General features: G+C 37.0%; 1 protein-coding gene across 1 annotated transcript in view; it reads left to right on the forward strand.

Moving 5' to 3' along the window:
* The window catches only part of LOC124371232 (F-box/LRR-repeat protein 4-like), a gene marked incomplete at its 3' end in the record, with an annotated part of 47,473 nt that continues 20,161 nt past the window's right edge, over positions 1–27,312 (forward strand). The window contains 7 exon segments of the mRNA XM_046829569.1: positions 1–387; positions 10,507–10,600; positions 14,508–14,709; positions 23,996–24,185; positions 25,512–25,602; positions 25,719–25,771; positions 26,445–26,570. Coding sequence (XP_046685525.1) covers positions 175–387; positions 10,507–10,600; positions 14,508–14,709; positions 23,996–24,185; positions 25,512–25,602; positions 25,719–25,771; positions 26,445–26,570 — 969 coding nt within the window.

The raw sequence follows: 27,312 nt of genomic DNA on the forward strand, positions 1-27,312 counted from the left end.
TTCACTTTTATCGTTCCTGTGTTCATCCGTAGGTTAGAGGTGTTTGTTGCAGAATGCAGAGGTGGTTGTCGACCGTCGTTTTGGAGTGACAAAATGTTGTTTGAGTAATTATCATTAGTGTAATCAATCAATTAAAGAAGTAGAAATTGAAAAAGTATTCAAGCCGTATAAATAATGGCTGACGTCAGATTGTCAATGATTGAGAATTCCTTACAAGAAGACGAAGAAGATTCAGAAATAACTTTCATTGAACAGTTTGTTCAAGATGTAGTAGATTTTAGCTCTCAGTATGGAAGTGATATTAGTATTTCATATACAGCGTATAATATAGCTGGAAAACCAAGTAAATTCCCTGATTATGGAGATTTCCCACAAGCATTTGTGATGGTGAGTTGAGGTCAGATCTGGAATATGAATATTTTGTTTGTAAATTGAATTTTCTTACCTCAGTAGGTTATGTTATCTTATATAGCCTAGTATATCTTATATAGTAGCACATTTTGTGGGATAACGTTTTGAAATCTGTAAAAATGGTTAATCTAGCTACCTATCTCAGCATATCCTATTAGTAATGGAACAATAGATTGCTTTGGGGGAGAGTATTATAAGTGGACATGGGTTTTTTATATTGATTAGTTTAATCATCATCAATACACATTTGTATATAGAATACTAGAATATCCTTCGATACATATCTGTAGTCCTCAGTAATTGTAAACTAAACTGCTGGAGTGGCAAACTAAGAGTTTTGTGTTATTAGTCTATTGCTGCAGGCATGAACAAAACACTATAAGGTCTCAGTGGGTGGAAATGACAAATAACAAAGTTATAGAACATTAAAATTGGAACTAATTTTTTCGCACAAAGTAATATTTAATTGTTCTATGAGCGTTACATGGTCTTATTATGATCGTAAGTCAACCTCATATTGGTTGCTGCTGTCAGCCATTATGTCATCTTTGATACACAAAATAACATTAATGCTGAAATCAGACTAGTTTGACCCAAATAACACATATTTGTCAATTTAGACCTAAGTATAACAGCCCCTGACACGAGTGCCTTCGGCCAGTATTAATGGTAATGCACCGCAATTGCTTAATAGATGTCATTGTTATTGAAGAGACATTGTGGGGTATTGCACATGCGGTTGATTGAGTTTAACTCAGGAGTTCTGACCACTGATAACACAGCTCTTGAGAGAAGATAACACTGAAAAGAAGCATAGTACACAAATATAACCACAAATTGACATTTACATTTCAGTTATTAAAAAACAAAGTCATTTGTAATTTCCATCCCCTAAAACCATAAATATTTTTTTCAGGAGGATAAGCAGAATACAGTAATAAAGTAACTGATACTAAAGTTGACTGTTAGTTTGAATTCGATTAAGTCACATATTTAAAAGTCAAATATTACTTTATTTAAGTTAATTGTTCAAATTAATTATTAGTAGGCCTATCGGTTGATTATATTGATGGTTATAATTATCCCTGGAACTGGAAAACACCCGATACCGGGCATTTTCGTCGCATCCTAGGTTGCCGCGTCCGATATCGGGCGTTTTAACATGTCTTTTATTTCTCAATATTATGTACTTAAAACACAAATCAAAGAGTATCGGTATTAATACAAATCGAAAGAGGAAGGTTCAATTTATGTAAATAATACACTAATAAATAATTTTTATCGTTACGTTACATGTCCATACGTTTTATAATCTCTGAACTGTTTGTTTACATTCTCCTGCATACTGCATGCTCAGCGATGAGTCAACTGGTTCATTCGGCTATTGTTATTTCGTCAGCTACATGGTGTTCTGTCTGGTTTATTGTTTTGTTTGAGTTTGTTGTAATGATGGTTGTGTGTATGACTCAATAATAGTAAGTTTTTTGTGAGTGTTTACTTAATGGATCGTAATTTCCACGATCGTTCAAGTGACATTCAAGAACTAGTTGATCATGAAATAAGCAGCGATGAGGATTTCGATTTAGACATTTAATCAGAACATAGTGATGACGATTCTTCACTGTTTGACTTCCCTTCAGGAAGTGATGAAGAGTATGTTCCTGATCTACAAGAAATTTCCAAGAATTTCGACTCTGACACAGATGAAATGGTAAGCCAAAATGAACAATTTGACCTGTTAGGCCTACCTACAGCAGACCATGTTGCTGGTCCTAGTACAGCCGTACCAAGACCTAGGCTTACTGCTAGAAATCAACAATCTCATAACCTCAATTGGAATATAGTTTTATTACTCCACCAGAAAATGTAAGATATTGAATTCAAAGTAAGAGCTTCTACACTTGGAATAAGAAACTGTCCACCCAGAAATGCTTCTTCTTTGCACTATTTTTATTTGTTTTTTACCAGATCTGTGTGGGAAATGATTGTCAGGCACACAAACATGTATGCTCATGAACAAATTAAAAACAAAGATCTGGTCGTTGGAGGAGATACAGGAGGTTACAAAACTGGCTTGGTGTGAGTGTATCTGAAATAAAAAAAGTTATAGCTATGATTATAAATATGGGCTTGAACTTTCAAAACAACATTGTTGATTATTGGGACACAGACCCATATCAGCACACTAGATTTTATTCTGACATGATGTCTGTGAGAAAATTCCAGCTTAATTGGTCAATGTTCTAGATTCTGGACCAGCTGCTGAAAAAAAACACTCCAGGCTATGATCCTTGGCACAAAGTGCGGCCATTTTATGATGCAATGAATGTAGCCTTCCTCAAGCATTTTATTCTGGACCAACAAATTTGCATAGATGAATCAATGATAGGGATGAAAAATCGATGCACATTTATACAATATATGCCAAATAAGAGACATGCCCGTTTTGGAATAAAAAAGTTTGAAGTTTGCGATAGCAAGACATCTTATGTTCTTCATGTTGAGTTGTACGATGGCAAAGATGTTTTATCGGATGGTGACTCTCCTTTTCACTCAGAAAGTTATTTTAGAATTACTAAACAAATCTCAGTTTCTGGACAAGGGATACCATCTGTTCACCGACAATTGGTACACTAAAATACCTTTGGCCCAAAAATTATTAGAGAAGGAGACATCTAACTCTGGAACTATAATAAAAGATCTAAGGGCTTACCGCCAACTTTAACCATGAAAAAGTTACAGCCCAGAGAAAGCATCTATGTTCGAAACCTGTTTACTATCTAACTACCGGTTGCCATGCAGAGGACAAAATTGTAAGAAACCGTAGTGGTAAGGAAGGTCTGAAACCAGTTTTTATTGATAAATATAATTGGTACATGGGGCGTAGACAACAAAGATAAGTGTATTTATCACGCAACTTGTGACCGTCCAACAAAAAAATTTTGGAAAAATATTTTTTTACAATCCAACTGATATGCCTTTGTTTGACGCATATGTTTTGTATCAAAATAACACTGACAAGCCCATGAGTAGGCAAAACTTTATGTGTAGTACTGTAAAAAGCTTGATAGAAGAACAAAATACATTGCCTCTGCCAGACCCCACCCCAGGCCCTGCTGGTGATTCTGCTCACTCCCTTGCTAAGCTGTCCAATGAAAACAACAGACTATGTGTAGTGTGCTTGGATGCAAATATAAGGAAGAAATCAACTTATTGGTGCCCAGTGGCATCAGAACTGTTACCACAAATTAGAGCACTTCTGGAAGCCAGATAAGCGTGGTGCTAAGAGGAGACCCGTGATGAAGATAACGGCTGAAAGGTTTTTGTGTTTCATAAATTATAATACTTGTGTAAATAATTTTTTGTAAATTGTTTTTTGTGCTTCAGTACAGTTTGTTACCCAATATTGATAGATAAAATTAATATGAACTAACAGTTACAAGATTGTACAATTCCAAGTTCTTACTTTTGTTGTTAAGTAGCAATTTCGAATGTCAGTGTATGATTTTTGTATTGTTTACCTCATGTAAAAATAAATACCTTATAAACTATGTTTTGTTTTATTTTTACTCAGAATTAAATGCTCTTTCTTTTTTTATATTTTGGATTTTGCATATCACTAAGAACAGCAATTTTACAAACAAAAAAACTTTGAACCAACTTTTCTTTTTTGTAAGAAGATTTTTTCCATGAAGTGGTAGAATAATAATAATTAAAAAACAATTATATTATGTGAAAATGTTCCTTGAACAATGGTGAATAAACAAATTATATAATATGACATAGGTACTATATAGTAAACATATAATAATAAAATAAATATAAGGCAATGTACAAACTACTAAAAAACAACTCCGCCACTGAGAGAAATATGACCACCAGTTCCAGGGTTAAGTAATATCATTTGTCAATATTGATAAAATACCGGGTCTGCTTGTTGTGTACTCTACCCAAACTTTAGGTAATAGACCCACCTGCATAAGTACTGTAATATGAAGGAATTTTTCTCTGAAGAAGGTAGTGTTCCAACTAACTTTATCGATTATTTATTATGTTTTCATTACCATACTAAATCATCTATGAAAATACTAGAAAACCTCAGATTTGTATGAACATTATTTTAGTAGCTCATAGCCTAGGTAATTTATTCAAATTTGGTCACAAATATAACAACAAAATGACATTTCAATTTAAAAATTATTTGTGATTTTCATTCCCTAATACCATATGATCTGACTTGATGGCATTTTTTTGGTCTGGGTGATGATGCCGTCTTCCATTGGCTGGATTGTTGTTTGGTTTTTGGGTCATACCCATAGCACCAAGATTCGTCACCTGTAATTATTTTTGACAAGAAATCTGGATCGGCTTCAAGTTGCTGCTTCAAATCACGGCAGGCATCAATTCGACGTTCCTTTTGAAAGTCAGTGAGAGCACGAGGTACAAACTTGGCGGCAACCCTTTTCATGTCCAAGTCTTCAGTTAAAATCCGTTGAACTGAGCTCCATGACAGCCCACTAGCCTCTGATATTTGCTCGATAGTCTGTCGTTGGTCTGCAACCACAATTTCTTTCACTTTCACAAGATTTTCGTCTGTTCGGGAAGTCGATGGTCGTCCAGAACGAGGTATGTCCTGAATAGACATGTCACCATTTTGAAACCGAGAAAACCATTTGCACACTAGGGTTTTCCCCATAGTCAAGTCAAGTCAAGTCAAATCAAATCAAATCATCTTTATTTACATGTACATAGAGTACAGTATTGCGTCAAGATACAATAAAATAAATTAATATATAAAATAAAAAGCATTTAGCGGTAATTATCATATTAACCGCCGGGGCGGAAAAATACGAGTTTTGCGTTCTTAACTTATTGGAATCGTCCTATATAAAAAAAAGTATAAGGTTTGATGGGGTGGAAATGAGAAATAACGAAGTTCTAGAAAATAAAAAATTAAATAACTTTCCAGTAATATCTCCATGTTCTACATCCACGTCTAGCGTCACGTGACCTTTTGTGGCCAATGATTGAACCTCGTGATGACGTCATCGGTTGCGCCGCCATCTTTGCAAACGTAAATGAGAAATTACAGAAATGAGCAGAATTTAGATCAAAATTAATAATGTTTTTCTTAATTTCGAGAAAAAAATTAATTACGAGTGCCTCCGGCCATCAGCGCGGGCTTCGGCAGCACCTTCGGTGCTGCCCCGCGCTGATGTCAATAAAAGAAAAACATCCCTCGAGATAGTACCTATCAGTAAAATATAAAATTCTAGAGGGGCTGATCAAAAATATAAATTGAAATGTAATGCAAAGGCAATTATGTAAAGTTTAAAAACTAAATAAATCATTAAAAACTCAAATATATAGATGGATATTAACAGAGAACACTTACCATTAGTGTGTTGGCGGATATAGCTAAACAGCAGCAACAAAAAAGTGGTCTATCACAACGAAACGACACAGTCTCCCGGTTTAAAAACACCACTCGACCGCACGACGAACAAATACACTCATTTTTAAAAATGCCCTGTTCTATTAAAAAAGAGATAATTTCGTTTCGGTTAAAACGTAAGCTCTTTACGTGCCCTACGAAACACTCCGACACACACAATTCACTAGGGTTGGTTGAACTAGTGGATGGTTGATTCATCATTGTAAACTCACTCACTCAATCCGACCTACTGAACACGATATCTTGTGTAGAACTGACCTATGCCCCGGACAACTCAGATAACAGGTATGCTATCAGGCTGCTATCAGTCCCGGCCGCAGATAATATTCAAGTAAACAGATTATCCAGACACAGCACACAAACTGAACATTAAAACATTAGAAACTTTACCACTTATCAATATACCCCCTAAAATCATGTTATTTGTCATTTGCACCCCATAGTACTATATATATTTTTTGTTCAGGAGGGTGAGCAGAATACGTTTGGTAACGTCAAATTCGTGATTTGCCGCCCCGGCGTTTAATCTTACTGGTACCCATTTAGCAAATGACATAGGTTGTTATTTCTTCTAAGTCCTCCAGTTTAGAAATTCTTGCAGGGTGTAGAAGGGTCTGTCCAGCAGCCACTGCGTCAGTGATGTCTTCAGGTTTCTCACTGGTAGCTTCTTCAATTCTTCAGGTAGACAGTTGTAGAAGACAGCGCCTCGGTAGGACGGCTTTTTTTCGAAGAGGCTGAGGTGGTGTATATTAAGTGTGAAGTTGTGCCTGTGTCTTGTGTTGTAGTTGTGCTGGTCTCCCAATCTGGCTTGGCCAGAATTCACGGTGTAGAGGATAGTTTTCAAGGATGTAGAGTGATGCTACAGTCAGTATTTTGAGTTCCTTGAAGGTGTCTCTGCAAGTATCCCGTACACTCAGGCCCTTAAGTGTCCTTACAGCCCTTTTCTGTATTATCAAGACTCTTTGAAGGAGTGTGGCACTAGTTCCTCCCCAGACTATCAGCCCATACCTCATGTGTGATTCGAAAAGTGAATAGTATGCTGTCATGGCTGTTTTTATGTTGCTTATTTGTTTAATTCTTCGTATAAATTATGACCTTAAACTTAAATACCTGAGGAAAAAGCAAAATGTTGAGTTATAGAACAGGCTGAAAACAAATCCGAGGCTTTGTGGAAGGTTATAAATTCTGAGAGAAAGGTGAAAAACACTGCTACCTACATAAACAGTTTGCTGATGATACCGCATTGATTGTTGTAAATAAAAATAAAGAACAACTGGAAGTAGATACTTTTAATCCTTGTTGTGGAGAAGGATTGCAGTTTTTTGGTCATAGTTTTTTTGGACAGGGTTTGTCTGATTCCCTCGATGTCAATAGTTGTGAAGAAGGGTTACAGTTTTTTGGACAGGGTTTGTCTCGATGTCAATGGTTGTGAAGAAGGGTTACAGTTTTTTGGACAGGGTTTGTCTGATTCCCTCGATGTCAATAGTTGTGAAGAAGGGTTAAAGTTTATTGGACAGGGTTTGTCTGATTCCCTCGATGTCAATGGTTGTAGAAGTGTATTTTTGGATTGGGTTTGTTTGATTCCCTCAGTACGTTTAACTCAGGTTTCTTATAATGGTTTAAAAGATCTGAGTCGGAATACTGCTGACTATAACGGATCCATTTTGTGAGTATGTCTTCTTGAGATGGAGCAATATACGTAAAGGACTTGGTATGTCGTGAAATTGCGACAAGGCAGTGTGAGAGTGAGTTGTAGATCTCTTCATTGCAAGTTGATAACCTTGCAACTACAACATGAGGTGCTTGTTTACCCTGGTATTCATGTATAGTTGACACATCATGGCCCAATTTTGCAAGTTTTAGCTTTTTGTCTTGTTTGAAAACCAACAGTTTTATGTCATTCTTCTGAGTAGACAAACGATCGATGTTATCAAGGGAGAGCTTAACAAGTTCTCTCTTTACATGATTGCTTGTCGTCATCCCTTTGGTGTAGTATTTGGAGAGAATGCAGGCAGTGGTCAGTGAACACCTAAATGAATGGTTTAGTTGTTGAGAGGTTTTTGATATTTTAGTGATGTCCTCGAATTTTGTTTTGCAGTTCTTAATTCTGTTGATGTAAGGAATTCGATTTATGTCACCAATCAACAAGACTTCTTTAGCCTTTGAAAGTTTAACAGCAAACAATATTTCCCCTGCATGTAGCGTGAGCCCTTCATCTACAATCAATCTTTTATAAACTCCTCCTTCTTTAAAGTAGTTAGTGGAGTTGATAAGTAGGGATTGAATTGTTCTACAGTAATTCTTTGGGTAGTCTCGGAGTTTAGGTTTTTGTTTTTTTAGGCGATCTATGAAGTCTGCAGCTCCCTTTTTGGTTGGGTTCAGAACTGTCACCTTATTTAAAATTCTCTAGAACAAAGGATGTCTTGCCACATCCTGGCACACACCCTGTACTAGGTTAAAATTAGTCTCAATGGAAGAGGTTTTCTCAATTTTTACATCCTTTACGCTGTTGTATAATCTTAAGTCGTTCATTAATTGTGTGTTGTCGGATACCAGAATAATATTGTTAGAGATTGAGGTGTTAGGGGCAGCATAATATTTAGCGTTTTCATGTTTTACTAATTGTATGAAGTGTGTCCCATCAAAACCGCATTGATAATTCTTATCAGGGTTTCCAGTGAGGAACATTCCACTTTCCAGGTCAAGAAGGGCATAGTTTTCTTTTGAGCTGGTCAGAATATTTTTTGTTTCTTGAGTAATGTCCTTTTGGCCTAGATTGTATTCCTGGTAGAGATGAGAGAAATTGTTAAGAATGAGTTCTTCTTTCATTCTCCACAATTCCTTTTGTTCCACCATTGTGGATGAAATAAAATCTGAGTTTGAATTATATTTTCCACTTTGACCTCGGGTCATAACATGAGAAGCTTTAGTTTTCCAGGTATTGAAGACTTTAGAATTATTATTCACTGCTAGGTTTGCTATTTTTCTCTGATTTTGGTGTTGTTTGTCCAGGATCTTATCGAATGACTTTTTTAATTTTTGGTCACCTGTGTAAAGTCTAGTTCGATGTAGGTAGGCATTGCTTGAGAACTGTAATAGGACTTTACAAGATCTATCTCATTCAGGTAGTTGTGTCTTAGAAATTTTAGTGTTTCGTCAGAGTCTATGGAAAATAAGACTGAAAACTTGAAGCAGTCATTCGCAAGCTCCATAAATTTGAAGAATTTTCGTTTCCAGTTACAATTTTTCATAGATAGACAGATGACAATGTATGGTTTGCCCGCGTGTGTGATGGTAGAAAACTGTTATGAAATTTATAATATAATTTATTGAAACTGTTATATCTCCTTATGAAATTCTTTTATTTAATTCTTCTGAACTCGCCTTTTCCAGTTGTATAGAACATTCTCCAGCATCTTTGTCGTAATAACATATTCTGACATAGCGTCGTCTTCAACATTTCAACTGTTTCAGCAGCGTTTTTGCCAAGCAGAAAACTAAATTTTACAGCTGCACGCTGATCACTCAAACTTGCCATCGAAAAAACGGCACAATCACAAAACAGCACTAGCAAAAACTATTACTGCATGGGGGATAGAACACGCCAGGTCAACTCACAGGTGGCAAAGAGCAGCGCTAAAAGAGCCAAGCGGCGAGAATTTGTACTATGCAAGCTCCGCCTACGGCAGAGCTATTCCGGGAACTTTTGGATTTCCCCCTCGCAACTGTTTTGTTGCTTTTGTTAATAAAATTATGTATTGTATTAAAATTCACAAATAAATTCTTTGCAACTGTATTGGCCTATTTTGTTCAGGGTATAAAAAAATACAGTTTATTCCACAGTTGTTTTACTATAAAACAATTTTAGAATACAGTCCTAGAAACGTTTTAGTTCATGTTATTCTGATAACACATGAAGCGACATTGCAACTCTTCACGCATGTACAAGGATTTACATCTTGTTCTTTTCCCATCAATCCCTCCCACTCCTATCAGCCCCTCCCCCACATCACACCAGGTCTTCCTCCGACTCAAGGCCAGTTAAAACACATCAGATAGCTGATTGGCACGGCAAGATAGCTCACGTGACTTTTCCAGAGTGCTGATAGTGGCGGTGCTAGAATACTCTACAGTAGCAATTATGGCAAGTGCTCTACTTGCAAGTATACTCATCTATATCGATCGAAGGGTTAATATCTAGCAAATTGTTAATCAAAGCAGGATTGCTTTTTAAATTATACTTGATGTTCTATAGATAATGAGTATAAATCTGTTCTTAGTATTTTGGTGTTGTACTGATTTTGTTAGTTGTGTAAAATACATAAGACAATAGTGGATAGTATTATTGTAATCTATCTGTGTAATCAATCATTCGCAATTTATGATTTTCGATATATTCAGTTCTTTTCATGCATTTCCCATTTAATTATAGAAATCAATGCATGAAAAGTGTTGGGATTATAATAGTTGTTATATAAGTGAATTAAATTTCCCCAAACAAGTCCAATGCTGTAATATATACGTTATATCAGATATTAAAATTTAATATGTCATCGTACATTGTAATATCACTAAGTTACTCTGACAGGCAGACATAAACGTTATATCAAACAAAGCCGCTAAACCCTACTTGTTTTCAGCGTACCTACGGGAACTGGTGGAATGAAGCTCCCTCTAGAAGACAAGATTTCATGCTTCAGAACTATGGGAAAATAATTAGCCATGATTTTATTGGTAAGTGTAAAAAAATTATTTAAATTTTTTTACAACTTTAAATACATGTATTCTATACTGATGTAATCCTGTAAAGTTATTTATTAATTAATGAAGCGAAAGTTTGATTTTGTGGGTAGATGTGCTGAAAAATCACAGATTGAGAATTTTCAGAATCTATTGTGCTAACACAAGTCTGTTGGTAAGTGCGAGGCTATGGCTTCTGTAGACGGAAGTATTGTAGCACTTGGCTGGCTTTGTGTGCCTAAATCCCTTGTTTGAGTCATGTTAAACCATTATCTCTCCTTAAAGTAGAATCCATTGAAAGAGACTATGCCACATTTTCCAGTATGGTATAGTTTTACAGATGGAAATAAAGCTGATATTTCTCTAAGAATTTAATCTATAAATATTTCGTGTCATTGGTCAGAAGCGCTGAGGTAATTTGATTATAATTAATTCCCAAACATATAGACTACAACGTAGGAATACGCCACACTAAGTGTCACGTTTAACAGGTTTTGCTAAGGTTAAATGCAAAATTTCAAATTTATAGTTAATTCCATTATTGACGGACAGAATGACAGACAGTCATACGGGAAAGAAATTTTTACATCTCTCGGCAAACAAAAAAGAAATTGTGTCGGCCTACTAAATAATAGGCTCCAGTACGCAGCCAAAGTCCATGGTTGGGCATACACCATCATAGAATTCATTCTTATTTATGTAGATATGAAGTTTCATACAAAATTTCAAGTTTACAGATGAAATCTCTCTCGAGATACTTTGCCACATGATACATTCATATTTTTGTTCATCAAATTGGTTTTTCATATCGGTGTTTAATGAATACAAGTTTTCACACCAAGTCATGATAAAATGATGTATGTGTAAGTATACTTAGGCTACTAGTGTTCATAGATCATATGTTAAGATCTCTTATAAATGTACTGAGTTTGTTAACAAATTTATTTATTCTCCTATTTACTCGCTGCCACCATGGTTACCCATAAGACCAATGTACAAATATTCGCTAATGCTTAGTCAAATCCTATGGAGTGACATGTAGTATCATTGAACTGAAGCTTCACGCACAATTTTGTCTATAGGTCAGTTTGATTTTGAGATATATTGTGTGAAGAGACTGACAGATAGAAATTAAAGTTTTACAGCCCCTCGAGTAATAGGTTTTGGTCAGCCAACTAGTTAGTGCCACGGTTCATATAAAACAACATAGAGGCTACTAATTCATATACATATCTCCACAGTACAATAATTAGATATGATGCTTGGAGCAATTAGAAAAAACTTATAAATACTACTAAATGTAAATAAGTACAATACTATTCCAAATTATTTTTTTTTGGACGAAGCCTTTCAAAGACCGTCGCTTGATGAAATCTTTGGTGTTTATAAGGAAATATAAGTTTGTTTTCAAATGACCCCCAAAACCACTCCTAAGTTATAATTGAATGTTTCAAGTTTAACCTTCTGATTTACAAGAGTTAGATAGCGGTCTTTATTTTGGTGGAATGGAAAACAATTTTTTGACTACACATAAAAAAAATCTCTCATTGAAACATTCATGTTAATATTGTAAAGTAAGAGTAAAATTCTAATTTTTTGAAGTTTAGCAAAAATTAAAAATATGTATTATTTAAATATAAATATTTAGAAAATAATCTGGACTAAAATTTATTATCGAACGTATATTTCACTTATAGAAAATCAAAGCCTTTTTATACTTTTAGGAAAGTTTCGAATGTTCAAAAAAGTTTAAGATTTATTCCTGAAAAAAAAATGTAAATTATAACCTTAACTATTGTCTAAGTTTCCAGGGTATATTGAAACACTGTTCTTAACATATTTAATATAAAGGTATTCTACCTTGCTCTGAGGTATCATAAGATCGATTAACAGATGTTAAATCTGCCAGTGATATGTATCCACTTATAAAGTGAGCGGGACAAATTTGTATCGTCATTAGTTGAAGCTACCAAAATACAACCAATATGGCTTCTTTGTTACAGAATTCAATTAAATTATTATTATAGATAAATAATGATGATGATGATTATACAGGGTGCGGCAGCATAACTTCCTTTTTTTAAATGCGCGCCATTCAGTTAGTTGATGTCATAGCGGAGCGCTAGTGGTCTCATTCAAGAGGGGGTACTCTAAAGTTTTGTCCCGACACGGTTCAGTCACCATGATGCGTTGGAATAGTGAGGAGCGTGCCTTTGCCGTTGAGGCCTACTTTTCAAGCGGATGTTCGGTTATTGCAACACAGCGTGCATTTCGGAATCGCTTAATTTTGGCCCGTTGGCTCCGGTCCCAGACCGCAAATCAATTTTTACATGGGTCACTACATTCAGACAAACTACAAGTGCGACAAAACGAAGAACTGGAGTCCCTCGGCCCGTTAGATTACCTGAGAACATTGAAGCAGTGAGAGCGTCAATGTTGCGATCACCACGGCGTTCTGCGCGCAAACACGCATCTGCCCTTGGACTATCCGATCGTTCTGTGAGAAGAATTCTTCGTGATGATCTTCATTTTCATCCATATAAGATGGCGATAGTGCAGAAAATTTCAGAACGTGACTTCAATTCTCGGATGAACGCATGTGAGCTTCTTCTTGTTGTCGTTCTCGAGGGTGCTATTGTTTTTTTAGCGAAGAAGCCCATTTTTATTTGAGTGGGTCGGTTAACAAACAAAACATGCGCTACTGGGCTGACACCAAACCCTCGAGAACTGCATCAAAGGCCTTTGCATTCACCGGAAGTCACAGTGTGGTGTGCAATTTCCTCAGCTGGAATTATTGGTCCCTGGTTTTTTTGAGGAAAATGAGGTTACAGTGACAGTGACTTCTGACCGGTATGTAAACATGCTACAGAATTTTTTTTCCCCACGGCTAGAAGATTGGGATTTGGGGGACACTTGGTTCCAACACCCCTGTGGGTGGTGTTGTTGCGTATATTTCCAAAACCCCATAGAAAAAAATCACAAGGTGACAGATCGGGAGAACCAAATCGCCTCTAATTGAGATAAGGCGCTCTGGAAAGTTTTCCCTCAAAACAGCCATCGATGCTCTCGCAGTGTGAGCTGTTGCACCGTGAATGTAGTGACCCATGTAACAATTGATTGCGGTCTGGGACGGGGGCCAACGGGGCTAAATTAAAGCGATTCCGAAATGCACGCTGTGTTGCAATAACCGAACATCCGCTTGAAAAGTAGGCCTCAACGGCAAAGGCACGCTCCTCACTATTCCAACGCATCATGGTGACTGAACCGTGTCGGGACAAAACTTTAGAGTACCCCCTCTTGAATGAGACCACTAGCGCTCCGCTATGACATCAACTAACTGAATGGCGCGCATTTAAAAAAAGGAAGTTATGACATCAACTAACTGAATGGCGCGCATTTAAAAAAAGGAAGTTATGCTGCCGCACCCCGTATTTAAGTAATAATAGTTATACTCTTTTTACAAAAAACTATAATAACCAGTGATTTCTGAGGCAACCTCATCTATGAATAAAAAACATTATTCTTTGGAAAAAAATATGTTAGTATTCTAGAGGGCAGCTGAAAAGAAACAGCTTTTACGGTCATTGTAATGTTTTGGATCCCTTGTTAACCAAAGTAAAATTTTGAAACATAAAAATTAATGTCATTAAAACAAACATTGCACTTAACTTGAAAAAAATTTCTGCTTTTCGATTACACAAGTATTATTTACCTTTTCACATTAATCACGGCACAGAGCGGAATGAGACGTATAGACAGTATACCAGCAGGATGGTGTTAACCTTAGTCAGTCAATGTGTTCAATGCAAAAGTATATTTGCTTTCAATACACAATCACGAACTTGATTGTAGTTTTTGTATGCAAGTAATTTTTTTTTGTAAAATGACAACAATTTTGTAGATGTGACGTTTGATGAGCCAGTGTACCCATTCCGCGTGAGCGTCTATGAAACGTACAACCCTGGCTCTGTGGTGCGCATATGGGCCGCCACCACATCAGCACCCATACGGTGGCGGCTGCTGTGGGAGGGCGAAGCCAGGCTGGTTGGCCACAAGCCTCATATCTTCTCTCCACCTATCAATGCCATTGACTTTCCCACAAGGTAAGTCATCAAGTCATATTTAAGATCACCCTAGTTTTGGAGTGGGGGTGGATTCCTATGAAAAATATCTGCCACGCAATTCAAACCGTTTATTTTGGTCTTAGTATTCACTTGTGCTGTTGTTTGTGTTTTATTGAAAGTTAAGGTTAAAGAATGGTTAATTGTTTTAGGTACTTTGAAAGATATGTTTGGAGGGCGATTATGTCCATTTATACAAACATATAAGGTCAACGGTAGTATCTGTTTTTATAGACATTTAGAGATACTGTTGTAGGGTGGCATTATTCATTTTTAAGAATGTAGAAACTTGGAATTGAGTAGTGCTACTGTCCAATAATGAGGGTATTTAGAGTTAAGATTGAAGAATGCTTATTTTTGTTTTAAAATACTTTGAAAAATTAGTTTGGAGGCTGCTAATCTCCGTTTATAGGAATGTCGGGAGTCGAAGGTGAAAAGTGTAATGTCTGTTTTGAAGAATGTAGATAGTTACAGTCAGGGCCGGATTTACCAGTTTGCCGCCTATAGGCTTAAGATAATTTGCCGCCCCAAAAAGGGGAGCACACCCCCCCCCGCCAAAAGTGGGTCCGGCGGTCCGGCCCCCCCCCCCCGGGAAAATTTGCATTTTTCAGGAACAAAATAGTAATTTGGATGGCGTTTTTAAAGCATTTCGTAACAGTTTTAATGTATTATAAATTTTTTTAATGTTTAGTCAAATAACGGGGAAATATCGCGACGCGGTGGTTAGGTTAGGTTATTTCACGTTATTTACCGACCGAGAAACACAAAATAACGTGAAATAACCTAACCTAACGCCGCGGCACGATGTTTTAGCTTGATCAACAATCGATATGTTCGTATTCGATTGTGCCGGTGGAACTATATGGAACTGCAGCCCAAATAACACACATTTTAGAAAATGTGTATTTTTTGCAGACTTACACTTACTTGGAATGTTGTTAAATATTTTCAAATCTTGGAAAATTGTTTAATTTAAATCAATCAAATGGTTTTGCAAGGTGAAATTAAAGTTGACAAAATTATTTGAATAACTGGTTTATTATAAGCATGAGTTGAAATATTTAAAAATAACGTTTGTACATTCTAATACAAGTTCATTGTGTGATTAACAGAACTAATTTATTGTATATACAGTAGACTATTTACATTTTACAGAGCTTTCTTACGAGCCTTTTTAATTGAGAACTCTTTAATTAAATCTTCATAAGAGAGCTTCTTTGTTAAATTTGCTTCTATACATAGGAGGGAAAGTGAATTGAGCCTGTTTTCAGAAATGCTTGTCCGTAAGTAGTTTTTAACTCTTCGAAGGCAGGAAAAGAGTTACTACGTTCTCCCGCGCAATTAGTTGCAGGTATGTACAAACTAATTCGTACTGCTATGTCCAAGTTAGGGTAAACATCATGCAACGAGTTCTTTCTCAAAAAGGTAGAAATTCCTTCCAACGTTTTATCTGAGGGATTGTCCATTCCCACCGCACAGTGTTTTTGGAAGTGAATGCACTCTTCAATAAAATCGGAATCTAAGTAATTTTGATAAATTTGATGAAGTTTCGTTGCCTTGTTTCTTAGTTCCTCTTCTGTGATGTTGATGTCTGTTTTGCTGTCACACAATTGAGTCAGGAAGTAGAATTTATCTACAAAGTCACTATAGGCCACTTTTCTTCTCTTAAATTCACAAATAAAGGAGTCTAGAATTGGAAGAAATGTGTTAATTCTCAAGTCATCTCTGCCAGTCAGGTTGACTTCTTCACTCCGGGTTTCGTCTGGCCAGACTTTTCGCTTGGTTTGTCTGCTTGTGTCTTTTTCGTATGAATCGTATGTTTCAGTTTTGGTTATCTTCATACCCAATTCCTCGAAATAAGAAAAGTTGTTTCTTTCTGACACAAAATATTCCTCTAGAGAACCATACAAATCCCTGACTAACAAAACGTCAACGGTTCCACTTTGTATAGTTTTACTGACTTTGTGAATTCTATGGAGGGCAGTGCTCCAGAAGCATACCATAAATGCAGTCTCAAAACGTTCTAGATTCCGAGCGATTCCTCGAGCCTCACATCTGGTTGTAGCCTTTTCTGTTGGGTCTTTTGAAATTGTTGTCAAAGCCTTGTACACTTCGTCCCAAGACTCTCGCAAGCTCTGACATGCATCATCCCTAGCCGACCATCGTGTAGGACACACCCTTTTTATAGTCTTATTATTCTGATAAGAATCTTCCATTACACCTATCAGGCACTCCCATCATTTTGTAGAAGATGTAAAAAACACATAAAGTTCTTGAAGCAACATGAAGAATCTGCACGCTTCTTCACAAGATTCAGCAGCAGATGATCCGACCAGATTTAAAGAATGAGCCGCACACGGGATGAATAGAGCTAAAGGACTTTTGCTCTTTATCTTTGCCTGAAGACCATTGTAAGTCCCCGACATATTTGAGGCATTATCGTACGATTGGCTTCGGCAGTCATCAATGTTTATTTCCAGATTTCCTAGTTCTCTCATCACACTTTTAAACATACCCTCTGCGGTATGTCCAACTGACGGGATGAAGGTAAGAAATCGTTCACAGGGTACACCGTCATTTAAAACATACCTGACTGCAAGAACCAACTGGTCTACATGAGACATGTCTGGGGTTGAATCAACTATGAGAGAAAAATATTTTGACTGTTTCAATTCTTCACAAATTTCTTGTCTTACATTTTGAGCCATTAATTCAATGACTTCTTCACACGTTTGGGAAGAGAGATAGTTTGTATGACCACTTCCACAATTACCATATTTTTCAATGTGAGTAGCTAAAAAAGGGTCGAATTCGGAGATAAGCTCTAAAGCCATAAGAAAATTTCCATTTCTGTTTGATCCAAAGATTTCATCATCGCCTCTTAATGCAAGGCCTCTTGATGTCAAGGCCTTAACGGCCGCTATAACCCTGGCCAAAACCTTTTTCCAATAATTGGTTTCTTTGTCTAGCTGCTCAGTTAACATACTGCCAACACGTTTCAGAGCAATTTCTCGTGATTTTAGAGTAATGATTGCCGACTTGTGAATTGGTGAGTTTTCGTGATGACTGGCCCGACTTTCACCATTTTTCCAGTCGTTGAATCCGTCTTTACAATCAAACTGGGATTTCTCTTTGAAATTGAATGCCAAACAAGGGCCACAATAAACAGAACCCTTGCTTTTTGAGAATACCATCCACTTTCTGTCCTGAACCTCTCCATTTTTCAATGTTCGTTGAAACAGAGATTTGGATAAATATCGTTTTTGATCCTTGTATTCTCTGACGCTGTTTGAGAAATCCAGGTCGATCTTTTGTTTGAACCCATTTTTTGCGATTGAATCTCGAGTTGCATCATTCAAAACCCAGAAAGCTGGATCTTCGCTGGAACAGCAGGGTGACAGCAGCTCCAACGAAAGGCTTTCAGTGGCGATCTCGTGAGGTATGATGATGTCTTCGTTTAAACTTGCTAGATTAGCTGGTGGATTTGAGCAGCTTGGCCCAGCTGAAACATTGTCGTCCAGCTGGCCGGCCGTCTCGTCAACGGAATCGTCAAGTGCAGGTCCTTCAAGTACTGGTGCAATCTCTTGTTCTCCTGGCGTCTTAAAGAACAAATCTAGCCTTTTGGTTTGTTTCAATACACGTTCTTGTTCTTCGAGTTTCTTCTTCGCCCGTTTCTTGTACTCCGCACCGCTAAGCCTCTTCCGTCCATCACTCATTGTAGTTGTAGAGAAGCTAGTAGTAGCCTAAAATATAAAACTCTACGTTAGAACCGAATAGTCAGTTATTTGGGAGCGTAATCTGCGTAACTGCCATCCTAGGGGTCCTGGAGAAAACGAGATTTGAAAGCTCTTTTTATATGGGAAGAAGGAAGAAGGTCTGGAGGGCACACATATACCAGCCAAAAGGGGATCTGGAAAAATGTTGGACTTTTTTCTGTGAGAACGCAAGCAAATACATTGTATTACTTACATGAATTTTTATGAGATTTTTTCAATTTCTTTGAGTTTCACTCGCCAAAAAATTCTATTTTGTCTTAATAATGAGTTTTAGAGTACTTCTGTTCTTACTTATCTAAAAAAAATGTTAAATATGCCAAAATATCTGTAGTTTAAACAATTTTCCCTTAAAACTACCAAGTAACACTCATGATTTAGGGTACCTACCTAACATTCCATGATGTAGAGAGTAACACTCATGAGGTTTATAAGGAGTAATAAGTACAAGAGCAGCGGTAATAAGCAAGTAAAGTAATTATCCTAAATTTTAATTGGTTCATTGATAACACATACGACAATTGAGTATATTTTATTAAGGGGGTGCTCTAACACGCCGCTGACCATGAAAACAGGGCGTGGAATTCAAATGATCACTGCTCACAGAATTAAGTTATCCTAAATTTTAGAGTATTGGTGTATTCCTCAAATGGTGATCTAGCAATGGTGAATCGCCCCCTTAAAATTAAAGTTATTAAAAATTGTATATATTGGGACCTCGAAAGGACAGTTGATTTGACAATGACCCACATGTTATTGCAATGGTTACTTGTTAGCTAAAATTTTCCATTCACTCCACTCTTACATCTAAGTCTCATTCAGATTCAATCATACTTACAATTGATTGTTGACTTTAACATTGAACTAGCTGAATACAACGAGTCAACGACTTATATAACACCGTAACCGGCGTAACCGTGCCGCCGTGTGCACAACACTAACATCAACCACCAACTGACAGCGCAGTGTAATCACTGTAGACTGTAGTGTAGTGTAATCTGTGGATGTGTGAGTCGTGAGTCAGAGGGTGCGTCTGTCGGTCCGTGACAGCGTCAGGTGACTATCAGCTGAGCGCCAGTGTTGGAGAGGTGGGGAGGGGCAGGGGAGCGGAGAGCTGTCGCGCCAGCCACCCAGGGCTGCCGGCTGCCAGGGGGTGTTGCCAATGTAAATCGGCAGATCGCCGCTCGTTGCGCGAAGGAACAAGGCGTTCGTACATATTTTGTAGTAATACATACAACGAAATAGGAAATTAAAGTGTATGTGTTTCCTAAAAGCTCTATTTATATAACACAAACTTAAACTCGTATAAGGAAAATAATATTGTATTTCACAAATATTTCATTTTAATATTTTAATTTTTTTTCAAATCTGCCGCCCCTTAATTTTGCCGCTCTAGGCTGCAGCCTACTTAGCCTATTTAGAAATACAGCCCTGGTTACAGTTAAGATTGCTAATGTTAGCTTTTAAGCTATGGCTGGAGAGTGCTAACATCCATTTTTAAGCATGTGGAAAGTTAAGATTGGAGAGTGCTAACGTCTGTTTTGAAGTATGTTTATAGTTACAGTTAAATAATTCTTATGTTCATTTTTGAGCTAAGGTCAGAGAGTGCTAGCATCCGTTTTTAAGGATGTAGACAATTAATAATGGAGAGTGCGAATGTCTGTTTTTAAGGATGTTGAAAGTGATACCTTCTAGTTGAACCTACACTGAGTACAGCAAAAACCAATGTGTCACTTACATCTGAATAACCTTGTGAATGTCCTCAAGAGAAAAATCACTAACCACAAACGTTAAGATATATCCAGTTAATACGAGGGTCTTCCAGAAAGTAAAGAACGATTGCGCATCACGGGCGGCGCAGTTCCCCCACCACCGCGGTAGATAGCTTGTTCGTTAGCCACACCTTCTGCCTCAGTGTGAGCTGAGTAGCGGTACCGTGAGGTCACGTTTGCGTCTCCTGTGAAAGTTTAAAATGGCGGCGTTAATTGAAAATCCCGCCAAGTGTGAACTGCGTAGTGTGATACGCTTTCTGAATGCACAGAATGTTCGACCTGTTGAAATTTATAGGCAAATTAAGGCAGTTTACGGTGACAATGCGATGAACGAGTCATCAGTGAGAAAATGGTGCATTCAATTTAAGGAAGGTCGAACTAATGTGCACGACGAGGAACGAAGTGGAAGGCCGTCACTCGTTACTGACGAGTTGGCAGCGAAAGTTGATGGAAAAATTCAACAAAACCGTCGTTTCACTTTGAGTGGTCTAGTGGAATTTTTTCCACAAATTTCAAGGTCGCTTTTGCACGAAATAGTGACTGAACGTCTTGGTTATCAGAAAATGTGTGCTCGTTGGGTGCCTAAGATTCTTACTGATGTCCACAAGACTAAACGGATGGGAGCAGCTCTTGAGTTTTTGACTCAGTATGACGAAGAAGGTGATGCGTTTCTTGACCGCATCGTAACGGGTGACGAAACTTGGGTTTCCTATCGAACCCCGGAAACAAAGCTCCAGTCAATGGAATGGCATCACTCGAATTCACCAACAAAAAACAGGAAAGAAAAACCAAATTTGAACACCAGGAAATTGATGGCAACAGTTTTTTGGGACCGAAAAGGCCTAATCCATATGGAGTTCATGCCGAGAGGCGAAACAATCAACTCAGAGGCCTACATCGAGATCTTGCATCGGCTTTGCCGCACTATTCAGAACAAACGACGCGGAATGCTGTCGTCGAAAGTGGTGCTGATCCACGACAATGCTCGGCCTCATTGCAGTGCACGAACCAAAGCAGAACTCAATTCTTTCAAATGGCAAATCTTCGGACACCCTCCGTATAGTCCAGATCTGGCTCCGAGTGACTATCACTTGTTTCCAAAGTTGAAAGTGTTTTTAGGCGGAAAAAACTTTTTGGGTGACGAAGACCTCAAAGAAGGAGTAAAAACGTGGCTTCATTCCTTGGCGGCAGAACAGTATAACGTCGGTATAGAAAAACTGGTGCCACGCTACAACAAGTGCCTTGACAGTTCCGGCGATTTTGTAGAAAAATAGAGTAAGTTTATAAGTATTTATAAATAAATTTTCATGCTCTTATCTTTTGTTTTTATTGACTTATAACAAAACGTTCTTTACTTTCTGGAAGACCCTCGTACTTAAGTCAAAACATCGATATTGTAAGAAAAAAAAATGTAGATGTGCCTAAGTATCTTGGAATTTAGAATTTCTGTAGTAAATCAGTGCAATAAAACAGAAATTTCAAAGATTTATGTCATAATTTTTTTAAAGAAAATAGTACATTTTGATATTTTAAAATATAAATATAATTGATCCAAAGTCAGTTGTAACCAATGGTTTTTTCTTTGTTCTAATTCGATACCAACTGCAGTTTCTTATCTAACAATCTTTATCTCTGTGGATATTGGTATTACAAGTACATATTTATTTTTGAAGTTTGTTCAGTCTATCACTTTATTTGTTTTGCTCTTTGGTGTAATAAATAAGATTTGAACAGCTGTTTCATATTTTTTGATTAGAACAATATCATAGTGATTACACTACTCATTGTTATAAGTGCAAGGACTAACTGAAATGTTCAGTTCTTAATTCTCTATAACTGGTTTAGATCCAGATGAGACATTCTACGAGGGGTATTAGAAAAATAAGGTTCCCTATGCCGCTGAGACAGAATGCGATATGTTGGGAGAAATCTGGCAACACTGTCTTACTCATCAGCTGTCCCTCTCTCTACCCCTACCACTCGCGCCTCGCTACGTCCAACAGTGCCAGCCTAGCTGCCTTCGAAGATGGAGCTCCCTATCGTTATTACCGCCAGATGCGAAATTTGTGCTGTGATACGTTTTTTAAATGCAAAACAGATTTCACGTATTGAAATTCATCGTCAGATAATCGAAGTTTATGGGGAGAGCTGCATATCTGTTCAACACGTTCGGAAATAATGTAGAGAATTCAGTGAAGGCCGCATGGAAATTCACGATGAAAACTGAAGTGGACGGCCTTCAGTTCCGTCTTTTGGGACAGGAAGGGCCTACTTTTGATCGACTTTTTGCCTCATGGAACAACAGTAAACTCTGACAGATATTGCGGCACATTAAGAAAACTGAGACGCGCGATCCAGAACCGCCGGAGAGGAAGATTGTCCAGTGGTGTGAGGCTTCTCCATGACAACGCTCGACCTCATGTCTCACGTTAAACTCAAGAACTGCTGACAAATTTTGGCTGGACTATTGTGCCCCATCCCCCCTACAGCCCAGACCTATCCCCAAGTGATTATCACTTATTCCCAAAATTAAAGGAACACTTGGGTGGCCAACGCTTCAGTACCGATGATGAAGTCAAGGAAGAGGTTACTTGATTCCTCAAAGGATTGGCGGCAGAATTCTACAACATGCGGATAGAAAAGTTGGAGCATCGTCTACAAAAGTTTTTGGACAGAAACGGTGATTATGTGGAAAAATAGCTTAACTTTTAAGTTTTAAATTGATGTATAACACTAAGTAGAAATATAGAGCTGTCTATTAAAAAAAATGATGGGAACCTTATTTTTCTAATACCCCTCGTACCTATAGTAAAATTTTCTAAGATTGTTGATTGGCTAGTGTTAGCCAAGTTTTCAAGGGGATAGGAAAATTTATTTCCGTCTGTCTGTATGTCAGTCTACACAATATCTTGAGAAAAAACTAATCTGTATACTTAATATCTTGCATAAAGCTTCATTTCTATATAGGAAACACTGAATTAAATGATGATACATGTCACACTATGAAATTTCGCTGTAAGGTGAGCATTGTTCATTGGTCATTTGGCAATCATGGTGGTAAAAAGGAAACCACAGAATAAATCTCATTTTCCTTTAGTCTTCAGTTGCTCCTCAAATCGAATATTTGTTTCAATTGTGCAAGCAATGTTTTTACTTTGTATGAATTAGAAAACTTAGATTTGACTTATTACTCCGGTTGCAATTTACGTCAGCCACCTTAGACATAACAATCTCAAACTACTTTTATCATTTTTTTTAAAACAGTGATCATAATCCATAATTGCACTTTTTTATAACAGTGCGCCTCAAATTTATAAAGAAATGTAGTACTCTAATAATCACTTACTCACTCTCGTCAGACATGGTTCACAGTTCCTAGAATTACAATTTGTAAAAGGCAGTAGCAAGACACTAACACATTTAAAACACAGAGACCTGTAGTGATTTATCTGTCTTTTAGACTTTAACTTGTGTTGTTGACACAATGGAAGTCAAGTCTAATCATGTCTTCCCGGAAAGGGTCAGTTAATCCATCTAAAGGTTGTAAAGTGGAGCCTACTGTAAGTTGCTTTAATATATTCTTTCCCTTAAGTGTCCCTTCTATAGCCATGTCTGTGAATATTGTATTACAGTTAAGCAAGTAACTATTAAACTATTTGCATAAGTGATTCTGTCAAAGTTTTTTTTGATCTTGACATACAGTGATTATAACAATGTATTTAGGATGCTGAGGTTGGAATTTGATCATTCTCGGCTAGACTATTACACAGAGATAGACGCGTTGCTGCTAGTGGGGACCCGCAGGCCAACCCCTATCCCTTCCCCGGGCGGTGAACTTGACCCCAAGGATAAGGAGGCAGGCGATCTCACCCGCAAGATTATGGATCTCAACATACATTCCGTGCCACCTCATGTAAGTTACTGAGTAAATATAGTAACAGTAACTAGATTGGAATAATAGTATAGCTATTTATAAAATAATTGTAGATAGTAACTAAGCATATAATACGCTACATAGTTTTTTTTTTGTTACCATCAACCTATTGGAGAACTTACCCGAACGACACTCGTTACGGCTGAGCGGGACTGAATAATCTTAACCAAGCGACACTCGTTGCGCTCTTTCTAGATGCTAACAATTACGTATTTGTTTGTTTTTTCACTAAATTGCAGTTTTGTGCCTTCCTGCTTCCGTATGAGCAATCATTCCGTTTAGATTTGTTATGTTTGCATACTGGAACCACATCTATCTTGTTTTGTTATTGTTTACATTTTGCCATATGCTCAATTTTCGTCACTTCAATATTCTGCTTACATTTTATGTATCATGTTCTCAGTGTTTAGTGTTCAACTGCTTATAGTTGTTGAATGAATTTTTAGTTCTTCCGCTACCTCACAGATCCAGACAATTTGCGTACTTCAGAAGTAGACAGATACTTTGACAGTGATATTGAGATATCAAAGATACTCAAAGGCTGGCACAAAAGTGAATTATAAAAAGTAAATGAATGGTCATTGTATGTAATGTAAATTGTTTATTTTAACTATCTTCCAGACAACATTCAGGAGCTTGTCATAAAATCATCAAAAAGTAAAAAAAGTAAGTAATTGAATTTTTATTGTTTTGTTATTATGCATTTTAATTAAGTAATTCAATAAAAACTGGTTTTCCATGTAAAAAACGTTGTGTTGTTTTGATTAAAATATCATTGAAACAGATAAACAAAAAATGTAATAGAATGTTTAATTACTTTTGAATTTTTGTTTTTCTTATTAACAAAATTTGTAAATATATACTAAAAAAAATTATTTGGAGAAAGCAACAAACACTTGTAGGTGAACCAAAAGGACTAAAATGCCGTGAAAAACTGAATAATTTATCTGTATCCAAAGTCATTGTATTCATATCTTAATATGTCCATGCATTTTTGCTGAAATGAATTCAAACATTCAGTCCTATAGAGGTTATGTTAATTATTTCCTCAAGGGGTTAAAGTGAATGTGACCAGTAGGAATGGGTATAAAGTTAGCTGTATCTTTATAAAGGTACTTGTCTTCTGTCAGTTCCTTGTGTATCGATAGTTGTGATAATGTGTTCATGAATATGTCGAATTATTAGTTCCAAATATATGTATATTACTTTGTTTAAGATAAAAAATGTTTTTTATAACATTTACTTAATCAAAGATTTTTAATAAACAAAAATAATATAAGGAATGAAAAACTTTTTGGGTTTCAGGTGGATTTGGAGAACACACTAAATCAGTTTTTGGCCGGTGATTACAGACAGTTGCTACGAGAATTAGAAGATACAGCAGCAATGTTGATTGGTGCAGTGGAGACCATTACCAAGGTTAACAGTGGATCCTTCTCTTGCCTGCCGGTGAGTACACTGTCAACACATATTTATTACAAGAGTTAGAAGATACAGCAGCAATGTTGATTGGTGCAGTGGAGACCATTACCAAGGTTAACAGTGGATCCTTCTCTTGCCTGCCGGTGAGTACACTGTCAACACATATTTATTACAAGAGTTAGAAGATGCAGCAGCAATGTTGACTGGTGTAGTGGAGACCATTACCAAGCTTAAACAGTGGATCCTTCTCTTGCCTGCCGGTGAGTACACTGCCTACATATATTGACTACAAGAGTTAGAAGATGCAGCAGCGAAGTTGACTGGTGCAGTGGAGACCATGACCAAGGTTAACAGTGGATCCTTCTCTTGCCTGCCTTGAGTACATTCCCTTCAGATATTTATTATGAGTGCTAGAAGATGCAGAAGCTAAGTTCACCACTTTTTTACCTGGAACTAGAATACAGAAAAAAAAGCTTGTTCAACACCTTAACAATACCCAGCAAATTGAATGTTTAAAAATATATGTATTTGATATCATCTTAAATTGAAAGAACTCACAATATCTATAATGAAAAAATATGCATGTTCAAACACACTTATATATATATATATATATATATATATATATATATATATATATATATATATACATACATATAAGTGTATTGAAGGCATGCATAATACTAGGTTGGCAGTCATTACATCTGTCAACTGATGGAGAAAATAGAAAAATAGTAATGTTTGTGAAGTGTTTATAGTTCTAAGTTTTTAAGCATTCCATAGAAACCAGAAACATCATTATAGTTATTTCTACAGGATGAGACGACAAACTATGTGTTCTCATTTCTGGATCTACCCTCACTATGTCAGTGTGCCAAGGTCAACCGTCACTTCCACCAGCTGGCCACCGACTCTCTACTATACACCAAAGTGAACCTCAGGGTGAGTTTCAGGTTGATAATGCACTATGGATGTAAATTCCCATCTTATACCTGTTCATTAGAACCTAAACTGGGTGTACAACTGATGCCACTGTTATTATATGGGTAACCCTAAGTATGTCCAGGAATGGCACAACACTGATCCCAATGTTGATATATATGGGTAAGGGGATAACTCCATTGATAGATCTTCACTGGTGAAGATTGTGTAACACTGCATTTTGAGATCTGAAAGCTGATCTCTTTCTCAGGTGAATAACTAACCTACAACACATGACTACAGTCTAGCTTTTAATAAACAAATCATATCGGAGTGTTGTGACAAGCACAAGCCAGTAATCAAAACAACCATGTTGTGTGTTACATCCATGTACGCTAACTTTAAAACCTCCACTTAATAAAAATAAAACACGACACTAGTTATTAAAACTGAACTACAGATTTTAGGTCACAATAGGTCTGTACTCATCATCAAACCACACAAAACTGACCAGAGGTAAATAGTAAAAGGAATCGAGGAGGAGGAGGTGCTTCATTATTAACTAACTTAATCAGAAATTCCTACAGGTTTACAAAAACAGTTGTTTATGAATTATTACTGACAAACCTCTTACAAAACAAACCATGTGTCACATTCATTGCCATTTTTGGAAAGGTATAACAAGGATGGTAACAAGTTCTTGAGTTACATTGTTACCAGTGATGGTCCCATGACCACTGTTGCGGCGAGTGCCGCTACAGTT

Source organism: Homalodisca vitripennis, unplaced genomic scaffold (genome assembly GCF_021130785.1).
Source record: "Homalodisca vitripennis isolate AUS2020 unplaced genomic scaffold, UT_GWSS_2.1 ScUCBcl_1114;HRSCAF=4335, whole genome shotgun sequence".
In the NCBI taxonomy this organism is placed as follows: domain Eukaryota; kingdom Metazoa; phylum Arthropoda; class Insecta; order Hemiptera; family Cicadellidae; genus Homalodisca; species Homalodisca vitripennis.